The sequence below is a fragment of the Protopterus annectens genome, chromosome 2.part0, assembly GCF_019279795.1.
Source record: "Protopterus annectens isolate FY-2018-M chromosome 2.part0, PAN1.0, whole genome shotgun sequence".
NCBI lineage: Eukaryota > Metazoa > Chordata > Ceratodontiformes > Protopteridae > Protopterus > Protopterus annectens.
The window spans coordinates 1,070,878,925-1,070,900,885 of NC_056728.1; the positions used below are offsets into that span (position 1 = coordinate 1,070,878,925).

Consider the following 21,961-nt stretch of genomic DNA (forward strand, 5'->3'; position numbering starts at 1 on the left):
TGCTAGGCTTGTCTGATTAGGATGGGGCATCAGAGGAATGATTCACTGTGGTCAAAGGTATGTTCTTATACTGATCTTCAACAATATTCTAGGAAACCTGACCAAAGAGTATCTCTAATCAGAAAAGGATTACTACAATAGCCTGCAGAAGTTTTTCCTTGAAGAAGGTGAGTCTGAGTCAAGCCATCCTGCATGGACACACTGCAGATGGCTGCTACCCAACTACAGTCTCACAGCCTGGGCAAAAAACTGGGCCACAACTGGAAAAGGTGTAAAAACAAAACAAAACAAAAAAAAAAAGACTCCTTGGTCTTTATTTTGAGCCTCATAACTAAGAATGCTGATAACTGTAAAGGTGAGAGAATTGTCCTTCTTCCATCTACCAACAGGTGCATTTCTAAGTGTGTGTGTGTGTGTGTGTGTGTGTGTGTGTGTGTGTCCAACATCCCTATAACCTTGAAAAGATTACAACTTACTGGAAAAATGGATGGATGGCATTTTAAACTACTATTTTGTCTCTTCCTACAAGCACAGTGATTTTTAGGTTACTATGTAGAAAAGCAGGGGGAATGACAGAAAAGTCCCATCGATGAGGGAAAGGGGGTTTGACGGAATCCAGACCTTCTAGGGCAAAAAAAAGATGTATACATTCTCAAATGTCAGCAGTCACAGTTAAGATATGGAACCAAAACTACTGAGGGCTGTAAGAATTACTACACCAAAGGAAAGACTCTGTTTGCCCAATGTGTTCACAGTCTTAAATTCCTTATCTGATAGCAAGTGAGCTTGATGCTGGTACCTCTGTGACCTACGCTGATCAAAAGATAATGACTGCTGTTGGACACTTTCAGAATATGGCATACCATTCTACCTTCCTAGGAGTTGAACAGTTGCAACTTGGGTGCTTCTGGACTAAGGAAATATCCTTCTTTAGGACAGACTCCAGTAAAGGGATAACCCAAGTTTCCTCATTCTTTTTCTTATGATAATGACTATATCTGGTATGTGAGGAAGGGAGAAGAACAGCAAGGCAGTCCATAGTGGACTTGTGAGCCTGACTGTTTCTGCAAACGGGAGAAGTCAGCATGAGGTGAACTAGTAGGGCCAGATGTATCACTGCCTTTTCAATAGCTGAATTACAAACCATCAAAATCAAGGACAGACTTTAAATATTGTTCTTATAAACTTAGGAAGTTACTTGATTCATTATTAGGTAGGTACTAGGCTATCGGGCCCTAGGGCCTATACAAGCCCAGACAAAAAGGAACCCTGGCTTTTGCCACCCAAGAAAATTATTTTCCTGTGCCCCTGTCGAGCAGGGCCACAGAGGTGATCCCGGGGTGAATTTCCTACTTCCCATCCAATCATCAAGATTTTTCTTGAAGAGTGCTAATGAGGAGCTTTGTTTGATATAGATAGGTAGTTTATTCCAGAGTATGGGAAGTCTCTGGGACAGGAATCTATCCCTCCGGCATGTTTTGTTTATGGTGGTGACAAGGTTTAGTTCCCTAGAGCGTGTTAGCTCGGAGGGATTGGGATTTCTTTAAGTGGAGCATGTCCAACAGCTCTGGGTTTGACATAGCGTTGTATGTTAGGCAGAGATCACTTCTGAGTAGGCGATATGTGATGGAGTAAAACTGGAGTTTTTTGAGACAGTCTGCGTAGGGCATCTGTTTGAGGCCAGTAATCCTCTTTGTGAGGTATTCCTGTGGCCTTTCCAGTTGTTGTAGATGTCTTCTGAGGTACATACCAAAAGGGGCATTGTACTCTATAATGGGTCTAATGAGTGATGAGTAGAGGGTAACGATGACCTCTTTTTCTGGATGAGAAACCTTTTGTGATGAGATGTGCCACGTAGAAGGATTTCCTGACTACTGTGGCGATGTGATCATCAAAGGAGAGACTACTGTCCACCTGTGTCCCAAGGCCTCTTATCACACTTTCGGTGTTAAGTATACGACCGCCTACGTTGTAGCTCATGGGTACAGAGTTTTTACCAAAGGGGATGACAATGCACTTTTTGGAAATGAGCTTCTGGCCATGGCTTTGACACCAGGCATCTGTCTCAGTGAGGCCCTTTTGTAGGATGTCCACATCGTTAGGAGTTTCGATTATGGCTCCTAGTTTGCAGTCATCTGTAAACTTCATTAGTCAAAGACCTTCTGTGTTAGCCTGTACTTCACAGAAGTAGATACCAAATAGGAGAGGACCCAGGACTGAACCCTGTGGTACTCCACTTGTCACTGGTATGAAGTCAGATTTGGAGTCTGCTACTTTCACAGTGTGGGTTCTGTCAGTGAGCCAGTTGGCAACCCATCTTGTGACATAGGGATTTATACCTAGTTTAGTGAGTTTATCTATAATTCCAGAGTGGGGGGTGGTGTCGAAAGCCTTGGCAAGATCTAGATAGGCTGTGTGAACCACCTTACCCTCGTCTACGGCTTTGGTGACTGCTTCAGAGAAGTCTATCAGGTTTAGGAGACATGATCTGCCTTTTACAAACCCGAACTGGGTGGGGTCCAGAGTTTGGAGATTACCAATGTCTTTGAGTTCCATGATGATACGTTCCATGGCCTTGCAGACCAGGCTTGTCAGGCTAATGGGGCGGTAGTTCCCAGGGTCCGTGGCGGCTCCCCCCCTTGTGGAGTGGGATAACCGTCATCGTGCGCCATTCAGCGGGCACAAAGCCTGAGGTGAGGCTATGATTGAACATGGTACTTAGGTGGGGTGCCAGTTCGTTCTGTAGTTTGTGTAGAATGCAGCCTAGGATGCTGTCTGGTCTCATTGATGCTGTGTTCTTGGCTTTGGAGAGTGTGATTTTTACCTGTGCAGCCGTGATTACAGGAACTTTGCATTCTTCCAGTATAGAGATGGGCCCTTTAGGGGGTGAGAGGGGAGTAAAGTTAGCACTGAACCTAGCTGCCAGGATGTTGGCAATATCAGTTGGGTCTGCATATTTAGTGCCATTGTGCTGTAACTCAGAGCAGATCTGAGTGTTGTCATTTAGATTCTTGACATAGCTATAGAATGCTTTGTGGTTGTCTTTAGAATCAGTGGCGATTTTGTTTTCGTAACTAGCTTTGGAGGATTTTATCAGGGATCGCAGCTTCTTACGGAGGCTGACCAGAGAGCTCCTCCACTCATGGGATTTTACTCTCTTTTGCAACAGTTTCTTTCTTCTGTTGTACAGTTTGTTTATGGCAGGGGACCACCAGATTGGCTTCCTTTTTTTGGAGGATAGCGTCTTGGTTCTGTTTGGGATACCACAATCCATGCACTCGTGTAAGTGCTTATAAAGTGCAATTGTATAGGATTCAGTAGTCGTAACTGTATTGTCCATCTGCATGGGTGTCATGAAGTTCACCACTTTTGTCTTAAGAAGCATGAAGTTGGCTTTGGAAAATAAATTTTACCGTGGTTTCCTTAATGGGGGCTGGGGGCAAGATGTGGATATCTAGGATGATTAGCTTATGGTTGGATCGGACCAATGAGGCACTGACTTCAGGTGTGGAACACCGGTCACTCATGTTGGTAATGACTAGATCTAGGATATTGTTGCCCCTGGTGGAGCTGTGGATAAGCTGATCCAGGGCATTGGAGTTTATGAATTCCAGAAAGCGTTGAGCGAAGGAGTTGGTACATTAGTAGTTTTCCCAGTTAATGGTGGGGTAGTTGAAATCGCCCATTATTAGGGTGTTTGGTTGAACCCTAACATTTTCCAGTACATCAAGAAAAGAGGAGTGGGAATCCTGGGGCATGGTGGGGTATCTGTAGCAAGCTACAATTTGGATTGCAGTTTTGCCCAGAGTTAGTTGCACTTGGATAACCTCGGATGCATTATGCTGTCAGGTTTTATATTAACTTTCATTTTCCAAAGGATATAATGTCTGAAACTTAAATGACTGCCATTATTTAGTGACTTCAATCCCCAATGGCTAGCAGAAAACCACAAGTTTTATGAGGAAATGGCCAAACTAAGAGGCAAACATCTGAAACATTCAGCAAAATACCGGACAGTTGAGATGCATGAGTACCTAAACATCTCACCTTTATAATTAAGGAATGTTTTGCACAGTTCTTCAGGTGAACACGATGTAAAGCTACAGTTCTACAATGGGATGGATTAGGAAGATGAAAATGGGATAATTACCTCTCATTTACAGTGTAATATTTGGCACTTAGGCACAGAGGTTCATCTGCTGCTAGCCCCCCACCTTGCAGCAATCCTGGGTTGAGTCCTACAGCCCTCATTTGCCCATTCTGTGACTATGGACAAGTCATTTAACCAGACATTACTCTCATGTCACACCTGAAAAGCAACAGGGAGTCCAGGGTGCTAACCCAGTTAACAAATGTCTTGTTTTAAGTAATGTGCACTACTACAAAGGCTTTCTTGACACATAATGCCCCATTCTGGCTAAAGGTTACATCCTTTAGTATCCCCAGATCCCAGAAAAAAACATGTTTTTTTTTTTTGTTTTTTACAGCACTAACTTCAGTGTTGAAAATGTATGAGATTACCTTTCTCCTAAACACTACTTCAGTGCACTCTTTGACAATGAAAGTCAGATTAATACTCAGTACATAAAGAAGGCATACTGCCCAAAAGCGTACTGTATGAGCACAGACTCTGCAGATGATACGAGAATGCTACCTAACTTGCAGTTTACACATCTGGAATTCAAAAGAAAACTGTAAAAAAAGCAGGCTGACCAATTTCACTCATTGTAGGATGACACTCCATGACTGATCCACATAGTATGTCTCCCACCATTACTTGCCGGGTTCTGCCATTCATACCAACCTAAACCAATTTATGTACAGCTTCCATGTGGAGGGAACTGTGATTCAATGCATAGGAAAAGAAAAGTACAGTTGTGTACACTTACCATAAATGTAGATGTTCGAGTGTATTCACTGTTGCAGTCATTACGTTTGGGTAATCTGCTGGCAGGTTGCCCTCAGTCGGCCTGAATTCCAAAGTGTTGGATCCTGCGTCGGTTAATGTCTCCTCTTCCATGACGTCAGGTCGTTAGGGGTATAAAACAGGCAGCCAATGCCATTTTCTTTAGTTTTTCTTGCCCCAGATGTCAGGTGCCTCCCAAATGGGTAGCAAAAATATATATAAACTATATATACATGCAACAATATAAACTTTACCTTCATCTACAAGCAAATACACCACAAAGGCTTTAGAAAATAGTGAAGGAAAGAGAAACTCCAGAATAAAAGGGGGATGGTGTGACGGATCCACACAGTCTACCAGTTTTTTGCTATGCCTCGAGCCACATATCACTGTGTATGTTTAATTATTGCTAGATTGATTATTGCTAGATCTTGATATGCCACTACCTCACTATATGCTGCTAATATTGTAACAATACAATATGCTTAAGAGCAGGCCTTGCTCACCGATTACTGGTATTACTGAACTTTTGTTAACCTATAAGTTGTTTATCAGCTTAAAATATGTTTACCAGAATGTGGGGATTTCAAAGAGGAACTATATCACAAGGTTGTGAGCTAACTGTTCTCTGAAAAAGGGAAGTAGGGCACAAGACCAGACATTACGAGACTTGTTTACAACTTAGGAAATGATCTGTAATTTTCTAAAATATTCCATCAACTCATGATGAGCCTGTAATGTCAGATTTTTCTACAATATTCCATCAACTCATAAAGACTATAAAAGCTCAAAGGCTAAGATGAAAATCATCATCAGCATCCGGATTTGATCACAGCACCAGCCTGAACTGAGCTTAGAGACATTTCGCCAGTGTCGGCCTTGCCTTGACTGAACAGATAGCTGCACTGGATAGGATTTGAAGTTTCCCTATCAGTGGCAAAGATGATTTTGTTTATGCATATGCTTGTAAGTACATGATCTATTAGTCTTTCTGTTTATTTAGTATTAGCTTTACGGTTTATTTAGAAAAGTTTTGCTTAATAAATTGTTAAGTTTGAGCCTTGGTGTCTTGTGTCATTTCTACTCCTGTATTAACCTCAGATTTTAAAGTAACGGACTAGTTCAGATGTCGGGCGGGTAACCTGGACTGCAACAGTGAATACACTCGAACATCTACATTTATGGCAAGTGTACACAACTGTACTATTGTCTTCATGTTTCACTGTTGCAGTCATTACATTTGGGTAGAATCCCAAAGCTATGGATGGGAGGCTGGAGCTAAACTGCATTAGCCCCTAAGGCTATAAGGCCCTGCAGAACTGCAGTGGCAAAGCCAGCCCTGGACGTAGAGTAGAGGAAAATGATAATGCTTTGTAAAAGTGTGAACAGGACTCCAAGTAGCAGCCTCTAAAATGTCTTTGGTTGGTACTCCTCTGAGAAAAGCTGCTGATATAGCTGCAGCGCTGGTGGAATGAGACCTAATGCCCTTGGGCACCGGTTTACCATGGTGTAAGTAGCAAAAACTAATGCAGTGGCTTATCCACTTTGAAATAGTCTGCTATGAAATAGCCTTTCCCTCTGATCCTGCAGCAAATGCCACTAGTAGCTGCTCAGTTTTTCTTAGAGCGTTAGTCCTGCTCAAGTAGAATCTTAGTTGTCTGTGTACGTCCAAGGAATGCAGAATCCGCTCCCCCTTGTTCTGCGGATTTGGATAAAAAGTTGGCAGATGAACAGTTTGGTTAAGAGCCACACTGGAAACCACCTTAGCATAACTCCACAGCCATGAGGGCCTGTAGCTCTGAAACCCTTCTTGCTGAAGTAATTGCCAGGAGCAAAGCTGTTTTCCATGATAAGAACTTTAGATCTGCAGTAGCAGCTGGTTCAAATGGAGGCAAGGTGAGCTTTTCCAACACATAATTGAGGTCCCATGCAGGAATTGGTGATCTTCTGGGAGGCCTTAAATTTTTGGCCCCTCTAAGATACTGCTTTAGCAAAGGATGAGAAAAGATTGGTGGCTCTGTGTTGTAATGAGCCGAGATGGCAGAGGCATGGATTTTTATTGATGAGCATCTCAGTCAAGTATTGTAAAATCTGAGGAATATTTGCCTCTGCTGTGTCAGTTCCTTGTGCCTGTTTCCAAGCACAGAATCTCTTCCATTTATCAGCATAAGATTTTCTAGTACTAGGCCTTCTGGCTTCCAAAATGACATCCATCACAGATTTACTGAGAGGTGTTGTTTGAATAACTACATGATCAGCCATGCTGCCAGGTTCAGTGTTTGCAGCTGATTGTGCAGGATCTGATTGTTTTCCTGAGACAGTAAGTGAGGTATTTGAGGCAAGTACCAAGCTGGGAACTGAGACATATTCCTTAGGATTGGGTACCAGTATTGGCGGGGGCAGTTAGTATCATCTTTGTTTTTTCTTGTCTGACCTTTAGTAGAACCCTGGGAAGAAGAGGCAGAAGAGGAAAGGCATAAACTGATAGGTTTTTCCAACTGAAGGATAAGGCATCCACTTTCCATGCTTGTCTGTGATAAGTCCTTGTGCAGAATTTGTCCAGTTGATAATTCCGACTAGGTGCAAATAGGTCTATGTCCGGGCTTCCCCATTTCTTTGTTATCATGCTGAAGACTTGTGGATCTAGCTTTCACTCGTGAGGGACCATAAGGTTTCTGCTTAAGTCGTCTGCCAGAGTATTTTGTTTTCCTGGCAGGAATTGAGCTTGAAGATGTACTTGGCAAGTCAAGGCTGTGTCGCACAGTAGTCTGCAAAGGGGGTATGAGTGCGTGCCCCCCCCCCGCTTGTTTATGTACCACATAACCGTGGTGTTGTCCATCTTTATCAGTAGTTGTCCTGGATGAAGTAAGTCCTTGAAGGCTGTCAGGGCATTTTGAACAGCTAACATCTCTTTTTGGTTGATATGCAGATGCATTTGTTTTGGGGTCCATATGCCCTGAATGCATCTTCCCACCAGGTGGGCCCCCTATGCATAGTTTGATGAGTCTGTTGTCAAGGTTTGGCTGACAGGGGGTAGTGTGAAAGCTCGTCCCATGTTTTGGTGACATGCCTATGCCCACCAAAGAAACTCCTGTTGTAGGCAGGTAATGAGAGGAATCATTGTTTCCAGACTGTGACAATGTTGACTCCATAAACTTTTTAGGTACCACTGTAGTTTCCTCATATGCAGTCTTGCATATGGAATCAGTAGAATGCAGGATGCCATGAACACCAAAGCCTGCAGAGTTTGTCTTGCAGATAACTGGGTTTTTGTTGCCATCTGTCTGAAGTAAGTAGTCAGTTGACTTTGTTTGTCTGGCGTGAGGAAAGCCATCTTGGCAGTTGCATTCAAGCTTGCACCCAGGAATGTTATCTTTTGAGAGGGTACCAGTTATGATTTCTTTTCGTTTATTGTGTACCCTAGGCATGTTAGAAGCCTTTTCACAAATGCCAGATGCTGAAAAAGAATGTCCTTGTTCTCTGCTTGAATGAGACAGTCATCCAAGTAAGGATAGATTTGTATACTTCTTTGTCTGCAAAAAGCTGGTGCCAGGCACTTTCTAAAGACCCTGGGCGCAGTACATAAGCCAAAGGGCAGTGCAGAGAATTGGTAATGGATAAAGCCAGCCTTGAAACGGAGGTATCTTCTGCACGATTCCCTTATTGGGATATGCAGTTATGCCTCTCTTAAGTCTAATGTCACCAGCCAAGCGTTCTTGCCCAGCATGGGCAGAAGCTGCTGCAAAGTTAGCATTTTGAATTTTGGAATGTCCAGGAATGGGTTCAAAATTGATAAATCCAGTATTGGACACCAGGCCTTGTCTTTTCTGTGTACCAAGAACAGTCTGGAATAAAACCAGTGTCCTTTTTCCTGTTCTGGCACTGGCTGAATAGTCTCCATATCCATGAGGGACGTAACTTGTTTCTGTGCCTCTGCCCATTGATTTTTTGGCAGATCTGGCCAATCGTTTGCAACTGGCAGAGTGTGGAAGTGGAATCTGTATCCCTGAGATACTATGTTTAACACCCACTTGTCCTGGGTTATTAACTGCCAATTTTGAGCATAAAGTGCAAATTTTCCCCCTAAGGGTGCTGCCAAAAGATAAGTGCTTGGTGATGGCAGAGGGAAGTCATTGAGACTGTTTACTGTAGTGTTGCGCTTTATTTCCTCCAGATTTGGAGGTCGAAGCACCCCATTGCTCTGACCTGTAAGAATCCTGTGACTGGTATCTAGAAGTTTTAGGGTGCCTGGATTTGCCCCATGGAGCTCTGTCTGACACAGGAAAAGACCAATTTTTTGTAGGCCAATGTCTACTGAATCTTGGTGGCTGCACTTGTAAGAAGTCTTTTACAGTTTGCATAGACTTAGCTTTGTCTTCCATTTTCTTTAAAACCTCTTCTGCCTTAATACCAAACAGAGTATCACGCTGTAAAGGTGCATCTAGCAATTTAGCTTTAACACGATCAGGCAAATTTTGCTCTTTTAGCCAGGCATGCCTCCTAATCATAGATCCAGTAACTGCGGCCCTGCAGGAGGCCTCTAAGGAATCAAAACCACATTGCAAAGTATGCTTTCCAACTTGTTCTGCTGCATGCAATAATTCCTGCAATTCTTTATTTTCTGCACATTCAGAAATCAACATCATTTTCTGTTTCAGTAATCCCAAAACATGTTGTTGATACTTGAGCATATGAAATTGGCAGTTTAAGGCCCTAATTGCCAAGGTTGCAGATGTATAAACCTTCTTTCCCCATCTATCCAGTGCCCTGGAATCTCTGTCAGAGGGGGTAGGATTTTTTGCTGTTGCGGCTTTAACACCTTTAGGACCCTGTAAAATAGTTTCAGGGTCAGCAGCAGGGTTTCTAAATAAAAATTTGTGAGAGTCAGGAACCCTGTAATATCTGTCTGGCTTGCTAGGAGCCGGAGGTAAGGAGTCTGGAGTCAAGCTTGACTCCGAAAACACATCATCCACAATGTCTAAAACAGGAGGTATGGCTAAAGGCCTATGCTGAGGGAGAAGAAGGAAATCCCTAAGCCTCTTTTTTGATTCTGAGAAATCTTGACTCTCCCAGTGAAAATGCTCCTTCAAAGTATGCAAGGTTTCTCCAAAGGAATAATCTTCAGGAGGAGATGCAAACGGAATAGATTCCTCTGCATCAGAATCCTCATAGCGTGGTACAGATAATTTCTGATCAGAAGAAATAAAAACCTGATCTGAAGATTAATAATCAGTGTCTTGCCTAGGCCTCCTATCAGGAGGGGGTTGGGAACCCCTGATCAAAGTAATTAGGTCTTCAGCCATTTTGATCATCTGCTTTTTGGGCATAGAGGCCTGTGCACGTGGATCATGCGTCGTTTTTTTAGCTTTAGAAGTTGCTTTTGTCTTTGATTTTGAAGCTGGTGTCAGTTTTATATAAAAATGCTGTGGCCTGACTACACCCTCAGAAGCTGGTGCCTGCTCAGCGGCTCCGGACCCATCCAAGGGAGAGAAATCCACGGGTACAATACTTTGAGAATCTCGCGGCGTGCCGGACTCCACATGGGTCTCGGTAGAGGCCTGCGACTCGAAAGTAGCGGGTTATCAGGGGCTGCGAAAGCGCCTCACTGAGTACTGGCGACTGGCTTAGGAGAAGTTTCGTCGTCGGTTTTGGACCTCGACGGTTTGTCTCTGTCCTTTTCTTTGTGTTTTTTGTGAACTCTGGTAGTCGGATTGCTATCCGACGACATTTCAGGATAGTTAAATCTGTTTCCAAAATATTTTGAAGCAAAAATATACCGACGCTTAATAGTGCGTTGGTTAAATCTTGCACAAAACCGACAGCTAGGCACGTTATGATCAGGGCCTAGGCAAGGAATACAGTATAAATGGAAATCCTTATGAGGTATTTGCTTCCCACAAGTAATGCAATTATTAACTTTTACTGACATCGGTATGGAGCAAGAAAAAGTTTCCCCAACAAGGTACTTAGCTTTAGTGAAGACTTCGGTTCCTGAAACTCGAATTCGAAAATTTCAGGAATTCGGGCACCGTGCAAGAAAGACTAAAGAAAATGGCGTCGGCTGTCTGTTTTATACCTCTGACGACCTGATGTCATGGAAGAGGAGACAGCAACCGACACAGGACCCAAGACTTTGGAATTCAGGCCGACTGAGGGCAACCTGCCAGCAGATTACCCAAATGTAATGACTGCAACAGTGAAACATGAAGAACATCATAAAGACTAATGTCATACTCCACAATAACCTCACAACCCTTGAAATCATCCCTTCTTTTAAATTCCTTGGAGTCATACTTGACCCATGGCTAAAGTTCGACTTCTATACAATCAAAGCTATCAAAATGAACTTCATTCACTGTACAAAGCTCAAAAAACTTTCCTCTGTTCTCACAAATGTCACAGATTCCTTCCCACATAAACTAGATCAGACATACCACCAAATACCTCACTTTGCATTCAGCCACACTGATAGAACTCTTAGATGAATTCAGAAAAGATGAAGAATACAAAAACAGTTTTTGAAAGGTATAAAAAGAAACAAGGACATGGGAAAGAAAAAGATCTGATATGGTGCGATATTTATGCAGAGAAAAAAAAACTAACTAATTAATACAAAAAATGCAGCTCCAAAGATATTTGAAGAGAAATGCAAGCAAAGACACCCAGATATGGTAAATTTCACAATACAAAAACATAAGATCACAAAGGGGCAAATGTAAAAAAAAGATTAGCAAGGTAGAATTTAAACAAATATAAACTAAAGTTATAAACCATTTGCTAATTGTAGAATTTAATGTGTAAACTCTGACACAGAGAATATCACAACATAAAGGATAAATAACTCCCCGATGCGGGAGCAGTGGATGGAACAGAATACATTAGGAGAAGATATGCCACAGGTGATTTTCTAGAACCTTCTTTAGCAGACTCGCACAAAAGTACAGTCAAAGTTATATAGCACGGGAAAGAACAGTCCAAACTTTGACACAGGTAATACCGCAACATGAAGAAGCAGCAAAGTATGGAGCAAGATGCATTTGAAGAAGATATGTCACAGGGCAAAGTTCTGCAATCTGTCATAAAAGGCATGCATAAAAGTCCAGTTCTATTCATCCACACTTCAGGAGTTTAAGGTTTTGTGTGTTTGGATCCCATTATAAGTTCTTTGCCTTGCCCTTTGGACTACCCACTGCACCAAGAGTGTTGACAAAGTGGCTAATTCCAGTTATAGCTCAATGAAGGCTACAGAGTATCCATATTTTTCTGTATTTAGAGAATTTGCTTATCTTTGCAGAATCTTTTTCAAAATGTCAGGAATCTCTCTCTTTTGGGTGAGAGATCAACTGCAAAAGATGGTATTCCAAGATAACATTCAAAAGTCTTTCTTGACTCTCTCACACAGGATTGTGTTCCTGGGATGTAAACTAGACACTTCAGTTGGTTCAATCACTTGGTTTGAAAATGGTGCCTCTATCCTACACAAAACCAAACAACAAATCCAGTAAAACTACAGTCCACAAAAGTTACCCTTTTTTGACAGAAAAAAACACAGTAAAAAGCACTTTCAAACACTACGGCAGACCCACAACCTTAAAACAGTTTCTCCACAGAAGAAAGTTTATCTGATAGATAACATTACTTTTAAACTGACAGAAACAGTGCAGCACTTTACAGTCACAAGACAATCTGTTAAAACACACACTTAGCTTTAAAATAATTTTCCTGAAGAGGAAAATAATAAATTATTAGGAATAAATAAATAAATAAATAAAATGGAAGGTCTGTTCCCCAAAGGTAATTCATCTGCCCAGCTAAGGAAAATTCAAGCTGACCGTCAATCCTCAAAAGCCTCAAAGAAGCATACTCTCCGGCAGTAGTAAATCTCAGAAGAGCTTCACGACCGAACTAGTCTTTTAGTCAGCTCATCTCAAGCCGCTTGACAGTTTAGGTGTTTGGCAGGTGCCCTGAAGCTTTGGATGTTGGCTAGCTGTTATATCCTTGGCCGGATATCAAAATGCTTTTGAAAGGGGTTTTGCATAAGAGGCCTCCAAGTAAATTGGTGGCCCCTCCTTGGGATCATAGCTTTCTGTTACTGAAACTAACACTTGGTCCATTTGAACCAGCTAATCTGGCTGACTTGAGGTTCTTGTCATGGAAAACACTTTTACTGATCGCACTGGCATCTACAAGAAGGGTATCTGAGTTGCAAGCTCTTATGGTGAGTAAACCTTACCTCATTTTCCACAAGGACAGGGCTTCTTTGAGAACTAAACTTCTTATATGCTTAAAGTGGTAAGTCAAACTATCCATCTCCCCATTTTCCTTCCTGAACCTAAAAATGAGAGAAAGAATAATCCATAGCTTGGACATCCACAGACAACTCGGGTACTATCTTGACAGAACTAAATCTTTCAGATCATCATATCAATTGTTCACTTCTTGTGAAAGTAAGAACAGACAACTGGTGTCAAAACAGACCATTTCCAATGGTTGTCTAAGGATATTACCTTTTGTCATACTTACTATTAATCTATTCTAAGCAGGGTCAAGGCTCACTCTATAAGGACCCAGGCTTCTTATATGGTTTTCTGGAAAGGGTTGGATTCTAGAAGTAATCTATTAGCTGTTATTGGTCCTCTTTACATACCTTTACAAAGCACTATAAGCTTGATTCCTTTTTTAGGTCTAGATCAATCTTTTGTACGACCATACTCCAGGGCCTCCCACCTCCCAAATATAATCAGTCATGGTAATATACCCATATAGTTAAGGCTAATGCAACAGTGATCAATATGAAGAACACAATACAGTTGTGCAAGTTTAACTTATCATTATAGTAGATGTTTGAACAATAACTGCTGCAGTAGCCACGCCCTCCCTCCATCTCCCCTTGTTTTTTGGTGTGTTTTTATGTTAGAGTGTGGACTTTTATTTTTTGTTATTCCTAGCTTTCTCCTTTCAGGGTTTAGCCTCCCTCTCTCTACTGGCAGAAAACCTCTGAAAGGCTTCACGCCCAATTTGTCATTTAGCCAGCTTAGCTCGAGCCTCTTGACAGTTTGGGTGCATGGAAGGTGCCCTGAAGCTTTGGAAGGTGGCCACTGTTATATCCTTGGCAGGATTAGTTATTAAAGAAAGAGTGCCCTTGTGAAAAATGAGGTAGGGTTGACTCACCATCAGAGTTTGTAACTCGGATACCCTTCCCTGCTGAGGTCAGAGCAATCAATAAAACTGTTTTCCTGTTTTCCATGTCAAGAACCTCAAAAGTATTAGTTTCTCTACACAAAATTAACATCCCAGGAGAGACCAACAGTTAACTTGGAAGCATCTTATGCAAAACCCCTTTCACAAACATTTTGACATGCGACTGCCTTCAAAGAGGAGGATCCATGGGCAGACATGCTGAAATGGCAGAAAAATAATCTTAAGAGAGGAATAAGAAAGGTCATAGGATAGCAACTCACACAAATATTGTAAAAACAGAGAACAACTAGTCCCTGAATGTGTGGTGGTTATGTTGTTGGCACCAAGTAGAAATCATTTTTGTTTTGATGATAAAGGATTTTCTAGTAGCAGGCTTTCTTGCCTCCATTAATACCTGCTGTACATCCTCAGAAAACAGGTGCCTAAAAGGAATTAAGACCCCCTCGTCCAGGCAGTCTGTTGAAGAGGACTGATGTTGGGGTGTATCAAACACCTCCATTCTTGTGTGAGTAAATTCATTTTGTGATAAAACCTGTGGTAACTGCCACTGGAAATTTCCAAAAGAAGGGAGAATCATGGTTGTCTGGGCCAAAACGGAATCACCACAATGATCTTGGGGGATTCCTTCTGAATCTTCAGAAGTACCCTGGATATTAGTGGATACGGTGGAAAGGCATACAGGAACATTCTTGTCCAAAGGAAAGAAAAAGCACCCGTCTTCCACGCCTTCTTGTATGGCATCCTGAAACAGAATTTTGCCAGTTGATTGTTCAGAGAGGAGGCAAAGAGGTCTATTTTAGGAACTCTTCACAGATGGATCAAATCTTGGAAGACTCACAGATCTAGTTTCCATTCATGAGGGTCTGCCCTGGCCCTGCTCAGTTTGTCTGCTACTCAATTTTGCTCTGATGTAATGTAGGATGCCTATAGAGTGAGATTGTGCTGGGAAGCCATATTCCAAGCTAACATGGCTAGTTTGCAAAGGGGATAAGACCGGGTTTCCTCCTAGCTTGTTGATGTACATCTGTGGTATTTGTCTGCAACTGCCTGAAGAGGTCATGGAGACCAACAATGGTTCAGAGAATTGAGTGCCTTGATCATAGCTGTTATTTCCACCAAGTGATTTCTCTTCTGACAAATTCCAGTACTGGCATGTTAAAGATAAACAGTGTTGATGATGGGACCAAAGAGATTTCAGATACCATTGTATCTTTCTTACATGCAGTCTTTACAGACACAGAAAGGAAACAGCATGAAACAGAGCGCAAAGAAGATACTCTCAGTCCAGAAGAAAAGGATCTAACAGAGGACCTTGATTTTACAGAAATGGAAGAGATATTAAGATCTTTGAACAAAATAGATTACAGAAAGTAAGACCCAAAATGTTAGAAGACTGGTAAAACAGATAAACACAGTAATCAGGATTGCTAAGTGAAATTTTGGGATAAAACAGCAATAACTAGGATATACTACTTGTGCAGCCAAACTAATAACAGGTAAGGTGTTACCATAAAAAAGAGAATAAAAAGGGAACAAAACAAGAAGAATACCACTATGGAAGCAATGAATAAAGAAAATTATACATTAAGACTAAAAGTACTACTGTTAGAAGAAAACAGAAAAGGGGAGACATCATCAAAAACTGTGGTAAAAGCAACAGTGTCAAAACGCACCAGGATTTATCATACAGCATTTCCAAAAATAAACTAAAAATATCAGCACAGACAGAAAAACGTAGAAGGTATGCAGGTGAATATACAGGAAAAAGGAAAAACAGAAAATAATTCATTGATGACTTTAAAAGGTTTTATACAGAATTAAGAAAGAAAGCAAAAAGAAACACCACAAAATAAAGACATTTGTACATTTTAGAGAAGCATTTATGAAGACTCTGTTGAACATAAGGTGCTGAAAGAAGAGAAGAACTGAGAGAGAAAGTAAGATGATCTAATACTGAGAATATGAAACAGAATGACAAAACAGCCAGAGAAATTGATATAAATTAACAAAAGCTCCTAAATGGAAAACCTGAGTTCAAATGCAGAACCTAACTTATGGCTGAAGGTATTAATATATTTGAACAAAGAATTAGCCCTGAATAAAAATTACTTACAAGCACATTCTGAACGGATATCAACCTGATTAACAGCAGTAAAATGGTACTTAAAGAACCTGCAAACCATCCTAGGAACTATACACCAATAGCCTGCCTTCCAGCAATACATAAATTATACAGTGAAATTAATGCAGACAGAGTTTATACAAATCTAGAAATTTCAGTAATGGTAACAGAACAAAAAGATAATAAAATAAATCTTATGTAATAAAGGATCATCTACTGTTAAAGCCATAACACAGAGCTGCAAAAAGGAGAAAAATCTAAGTATGGCATTGACAGATTACAAAAAATAAAAAATAAAAAAATCTGGCAGCATCCTACATTCAAAGGTAATGGAATGCTTATATATGGTATAAGATACACCCTATGCTAATCAATTAGACTGCAGTGACTATGAAACAGTGGCAAACCATTTTGCATCTAAGCCATGACAAAGGACAAATTATTATCCATCTGTCCATCCATCCACAACCCCGTTTTCCCAATTTTTTGCACATGGGGTTGGGGTGTCACTTTAACAGAGGCAATCATCTACAGTTAAAGTTTATGCCATAGGGTGGCTAGCCCTGCCACGGGACAAATTATTATTCCAGGGATAAAAATTAAAAGGAGATATTGCGTGGGTGATTTTCTTTCCGCCACTTCTTTTTGTTTTGTCCTTAACCCATTCAACTGTTTACGTAAAAGATTAGGTGATGGTAACAGCTTATAGGTTTATACTAGTCTAATGACCACCAGGAACTTTATAAGCCTAGCCATGCAACCCAACCCAGTTTTGTTCCCAAGAACCTTGGACGCCTATATGGTGGGGGTACGTTAGTAAAGGTTGTGGGGGTGGGTATGTTAATTGGGGATACTTACTGTCAACTTCTGTCCATTAGAGACATGGGGATCAGACCAGGGGTGAATTTGCTATTTCTCATCCAATGATAAAGGTTATGTATGAATACTATCAGGGATGAACTATACTTCACATGGATGGGGAGCTTATTCCATAGTGCAGGGATCCTTTGAGACATATCAGTCTCTCTAATATGTTCTATTTAAGATGCAGGCAACATGCAGGTCCTTGGATCTAGTTTTTCTGGTGCTGTTTGTTTTGTGGATGTGCAAGAGATCAGTCAGAGCTGGATCTCAGGATGTTTTATATAGCAGGCATGGATGACCTCTCAGGTGATCTGTGTAAGATACAGTAGTCATACCCTGGATTCTCCTGGGCACTGTACTGAATGCTGGGTCTGAGAAGGGCTGAGAAGAGTGGTACTATAACGCCCTTGGAGATGGATTCCATAACCTTGCTATGAGTTCGGCAACACAGAATGATTTTCTTAGTACCTTGGCTATGTGTTGGTTGAAGGCCAGATTAATGTCTACATATGTGGGGGAAGGTACGTTTATTACTAGTAAACCCACAAGTTTCTATCTTCTACTTATCCTCTCCTGTAATTCCTCTCTCTCAACCCTGTACTATAAAATATGTATACTAAGTACATTATAATAAACAAACATTATTTAACTATCAGAATCATACTGATCTGAATCATATAATTGTAAAGACCACTTGGTGTCATGTATATAGTCTCCTTAGTAACATCTAATGTCTGTAATGTGCAAGTGTGTTTCATCTAATATTTATAAAAATGATGTATATTTTTTTGCATGTGAAAACAATCATTGTTGCTCTGTAATAAGCTAATGTAATATGACAATTGTCTCTGGAGATTTTCTCCCCGGGCCTCTGCTGAAAATGGGCACTCACCCAGTCGGACTTTTCCAGTAAACAAATGTCAAATAAATAATTTAATATGTGCCCAGATCCCAAACTATCAGGTCAACTCTTACGGATGTTTTTACCGATGGATCAATTAGTTTGGGTGGACGATTTCCCAAAGGGCACTATAATGCACTTCTTTGTGTTAAGTTTTAATCTGTGGCTTTGACATAATTTATTTGTTTGTGTCAGACCCTCATGTAGGATTTTGGTGTCTTGGGGGGGGAATCTAAGACCGTTCCCAATTTACAGTCTTCTGTGAACTTAGTGAGCCAGAGACCTTTGACATTAGCTCTGACATCAGAGAAATAGATACCAAACAGGAGCAGGCCGAACACAACGGCCAAGAGATACTCCACTGGTGACCATTCTCCTGCTAGATGTGGTCACACTGATCCGGACTTCTTGGGTCCTGTCAGCCAGTCAGCAATCCAACAAGTTATATAGGGATGTATGCCTAGTTTTGAGAGTTTGTCGATAATAGCTGAGTGAGGTATTGCATCAAATGCCTTGAGCAGGTCAAGATAGGTGGTATGTAGAGTTTACCCCTTATCCATAGCCTTGGTGGCCCTCTCAAAGAAGTCTACCAGGTTGAGGAGACAAGACCTTCCCTTACAGCCAAACTAGGATGGTTACAGTGCCCGAATGCTGCCAATGTCCTTGCTGATCATTTCCATGACAATTTGTTCCATGGTTTTGTATATCAGAATTGTCACATTGATAGTCTGTAGCTCCCGTGGTCAGTTGATGGTCCATCCTTATGAAGAGGGATGACCATTACGGCCCTCCATTCACCTGGTACATAACCTGTTTTGAGGTTGAAGTTGAAGAGTGCCTCAAGTGGCCCTTGGATCTCGGAAACCAACCTTGTACAAAGTCATCTCATCTACTTTTTGTGGATGATTTAAAACTGTACACTTCATTAGAAGAGGCTCTGAAACCACAGCTACATATGGTTAAAACTTTCTCAGGTGATATAAGAAGGATATCTGAACTGATGAATGTACAAAAGCAACATTCGTAAAAGGATCGCTGCAGCAACAATAAAATATCAACCTGGAACAGAAATGCAATGTAATACTATGGAATAGATAAAAGGTGAGAAATTAAACACGAAGATACAAGAACAAATCTCAGTATGGAGTATTTCAGGAGACTAAAGCTAATACTGAAAATTGATTTGACATCTAGCAATAAAGTTCAAGCAACAAATCAGTTTACTCTTGAAGTTTTGGTGTGAATGACTGGCTCCAATGAATCAGCTGAAGAAGAAAAATACTTCACATTTATCAAATGATGTATAAAAAATAACACATACTAAGATTATGCATCCCTTGCTCTGAAGGAGGTATGGACCTCCTCGAAACTGACTACATATACAGGTAAACAATCCTGCGACATATTTACTGACCTCATTCGATCCAAACACTGTGAAAGTTCTAAAGTATGAAGTGAAGAAATCTAAGATGACATATGAAAGGCTAACAATGGCAGCCCAAAATAGTGGGCTACGTACACACTTGTTTATAAAGTATACTGAAAAAGTGGGATAAACAGACAAATTCAGGTTCTGTAAACAGAACTGAAAACAGTTGCACATCTTGTTGCTGGGTGTGATACACACAAGGCTGAGAGTCTGCATAATGAAAGGCACAATAATGTGACAAAACTGTTACAGTGGGGATTGTGCAAACACTACAATACAGAAGCAGCTTAGAAGCACTGGAAACATCACCCACAGAGTTAAATGACAATTATGAAGTTGAGATTACATTGGATCACCCAATACCAACAGTAAAAAAAACAGATGAAAGAAAACTAGACACAGTAGATCAAGAAAAAAGATAGAAGTAGCTTTAATCATTAAAATTGCAACAAACAAGTGATTACAGTGTCATATGTACAGAGACACAAAGTAAAAAAAATACCAGGATTTGCAAGCAGAAATAATAGCAACGTAAAACAAAGATACTAGACAGTTACAAAAATAGACCCAGCAAGACTAATAAAGAATTTACAATCATACTTAAATATGCTACCAATACAGGTAATCCCATATGAACTGGAAAAGGAGGCAATTCTGAGTACATTACGGGTGCAGAAAAGAGCAGTCTTGGCTAACATCAAAGACTGAAACAATAATAATTAATGAATTCTAATGGTACCCTGACATAGTAATGGGGTCCATTCCTGTCATAATATTAGAAACCCAAATTAATACCATTGTCTATCACAAAAAAATCAAATAACTGGCTTCAATTCCAAATAAAACTTGTCCTCTCCATGCTAACACTTGCCAATTTAGTCTTCAACAACCACAAAAGTGCCAGCCACTCCAATCTACTTTTGCACTGGTATATCCATAATTGACGGCTAACAGCCACAAGCAAGCTCCGTACATTCCTATAACACTGTAATTCACATTTCTCAAACTCTGCCTTTACATTATGGACTATCCCTCTCTACCTAAGAAGGAATCTTTACTCTAGCTCCTTTTAAATCCCAACTCAGACAGTTTCTCTCAAGCGGAATGGTACTGCATGTAAAGAACAAACTAACTTAACAGTTCAGAACTCCTGCTAACTTCCTCACACTAGTTACCACATGTAATAGTGACTGTACATAATCATGCAACAACCTTGTTCTCTGCAACAAAAACTAGAAACTTCTATTTGATATCCTTGTTATTATCTACAGAATACTACAAACTCTATTTTACCTCTTTGCTACCAAGCAATATCTTCACTGCATCAGTGTAACAGATACGAGACTGATATTGTAAACAACTAGAACTTTTCTCCCCAAGTCTCTCCTAAAAATGGTTCATCCCAGTCAGACTACCTCAGTAAACAAAATGCAGATAGTAAAAAATAATAGAAATGGTCAGAACAACAAGGAACCCCAGTAAGCACAGCTCAACCCTTTCAAAAATCAAGTTCAAAGAAGACAAACAGCAGTAAAGACTGAAATGATGTAAGGAAACACTAATGTCAGGAAACATGCTGGCAAGTGTACAAATAGAAAATGCAATCAAAAACCCAAAAGCCAAGATACACAGAGTGCAATGCTGTGATATGAATTTGCCCAAAAATTTTACTTTACTGAAAACTTACGGGGTCGCCCTCTCTTAGGATTAGGCTTCTTATTCTCCACTTCAGGTTCAGCTTCTGGCATTTGAACTGGCTCCTGGCCAACCTGCAAGTGAAAAGAGATTTTAATATTTTGCTGAAGGAAAAAAAAAATAAAATGAACTCACTACTCTACCACATCAAATGGTCATGAACACAATGCATGTCATTAGATACAGAACTTAAGGTGACCGGTCTAGCTCCACATGAAACAAGATTCTTCCATCATCACTGCAGTCTCAATAGCCTAACATGCTGCACACTCACCTTTGGTGTAGAAGACCGTGGGTTTTATTCCCACACCAAGTAGCTGGAAAGTTTTTCCAATAGTGACACTGCAGTGCAGAAATTAAGGGAATGCTGTACTGCTGAGTGTTCTATCCTTCAGATGAGATGTTAAACCAAGGTCCTGTCTGCCTGAATTGGTAGTTACCGAAAACAGTATGAGATGTTTCCTGGTGTACCTGCCAAATTTTCACTAGTAAATATGATTACCACCTCGGGTCTCCCCTGAAAAGAGGTCACTGATCCCCTTTGTGGGAAAACCACAAAGACACCACTAATGCCAGAAACCACATAGTCAGTCCCAGTAAAACAGAAGGCCCATTATTTTAAACTCAGTTAATCACTCCACATAAGAGAGAGTCCCATTCACTTAACTCCAGGTTATGCCCACAGACATGTAGACCAAAAGGAATTCACATTTAGCAGTGGAAGGCCCTCTAGACACCTAAATCAACTACCTAATAAAGGTTGAAAAGACAAATGACAGATATGCTCAAACCATATCAAATAATCTATAAGAGATCCAACTTTAAAAGATACTTAGTTGGTAA

The 21,961-nt window shown here is 40.7% G+C and overlaps 1 protein-coding gene across 6 annotated transcripts in view; it reads right to left on the minus strand.

The window, feature by feature from the left end:
- The window catches only part of PSIP1 (PC4 and SFRS1 interacting protein 1), an 801,135-nt gene that overhangs the window by 392,492 nt on the left and 386,682 nt on the right, over nucleotides 1–21,961 (minus strand). For all 6 annotated transcript variants that reach the window (XM_044061285.1, XM_044061284.1, XM_044061281.1 and 3 more), the window contains one exon: nucleotides 21,111–21,192. In XM_044061285.1, coding sequence (XP_043917220.1) covers nucleotides 21,111–21,192 — 82 coding nt within the window. The remainder of the gene's footprint in view (nucleotides 1–21,110; nucleotides 21,193–21,961) is intronic.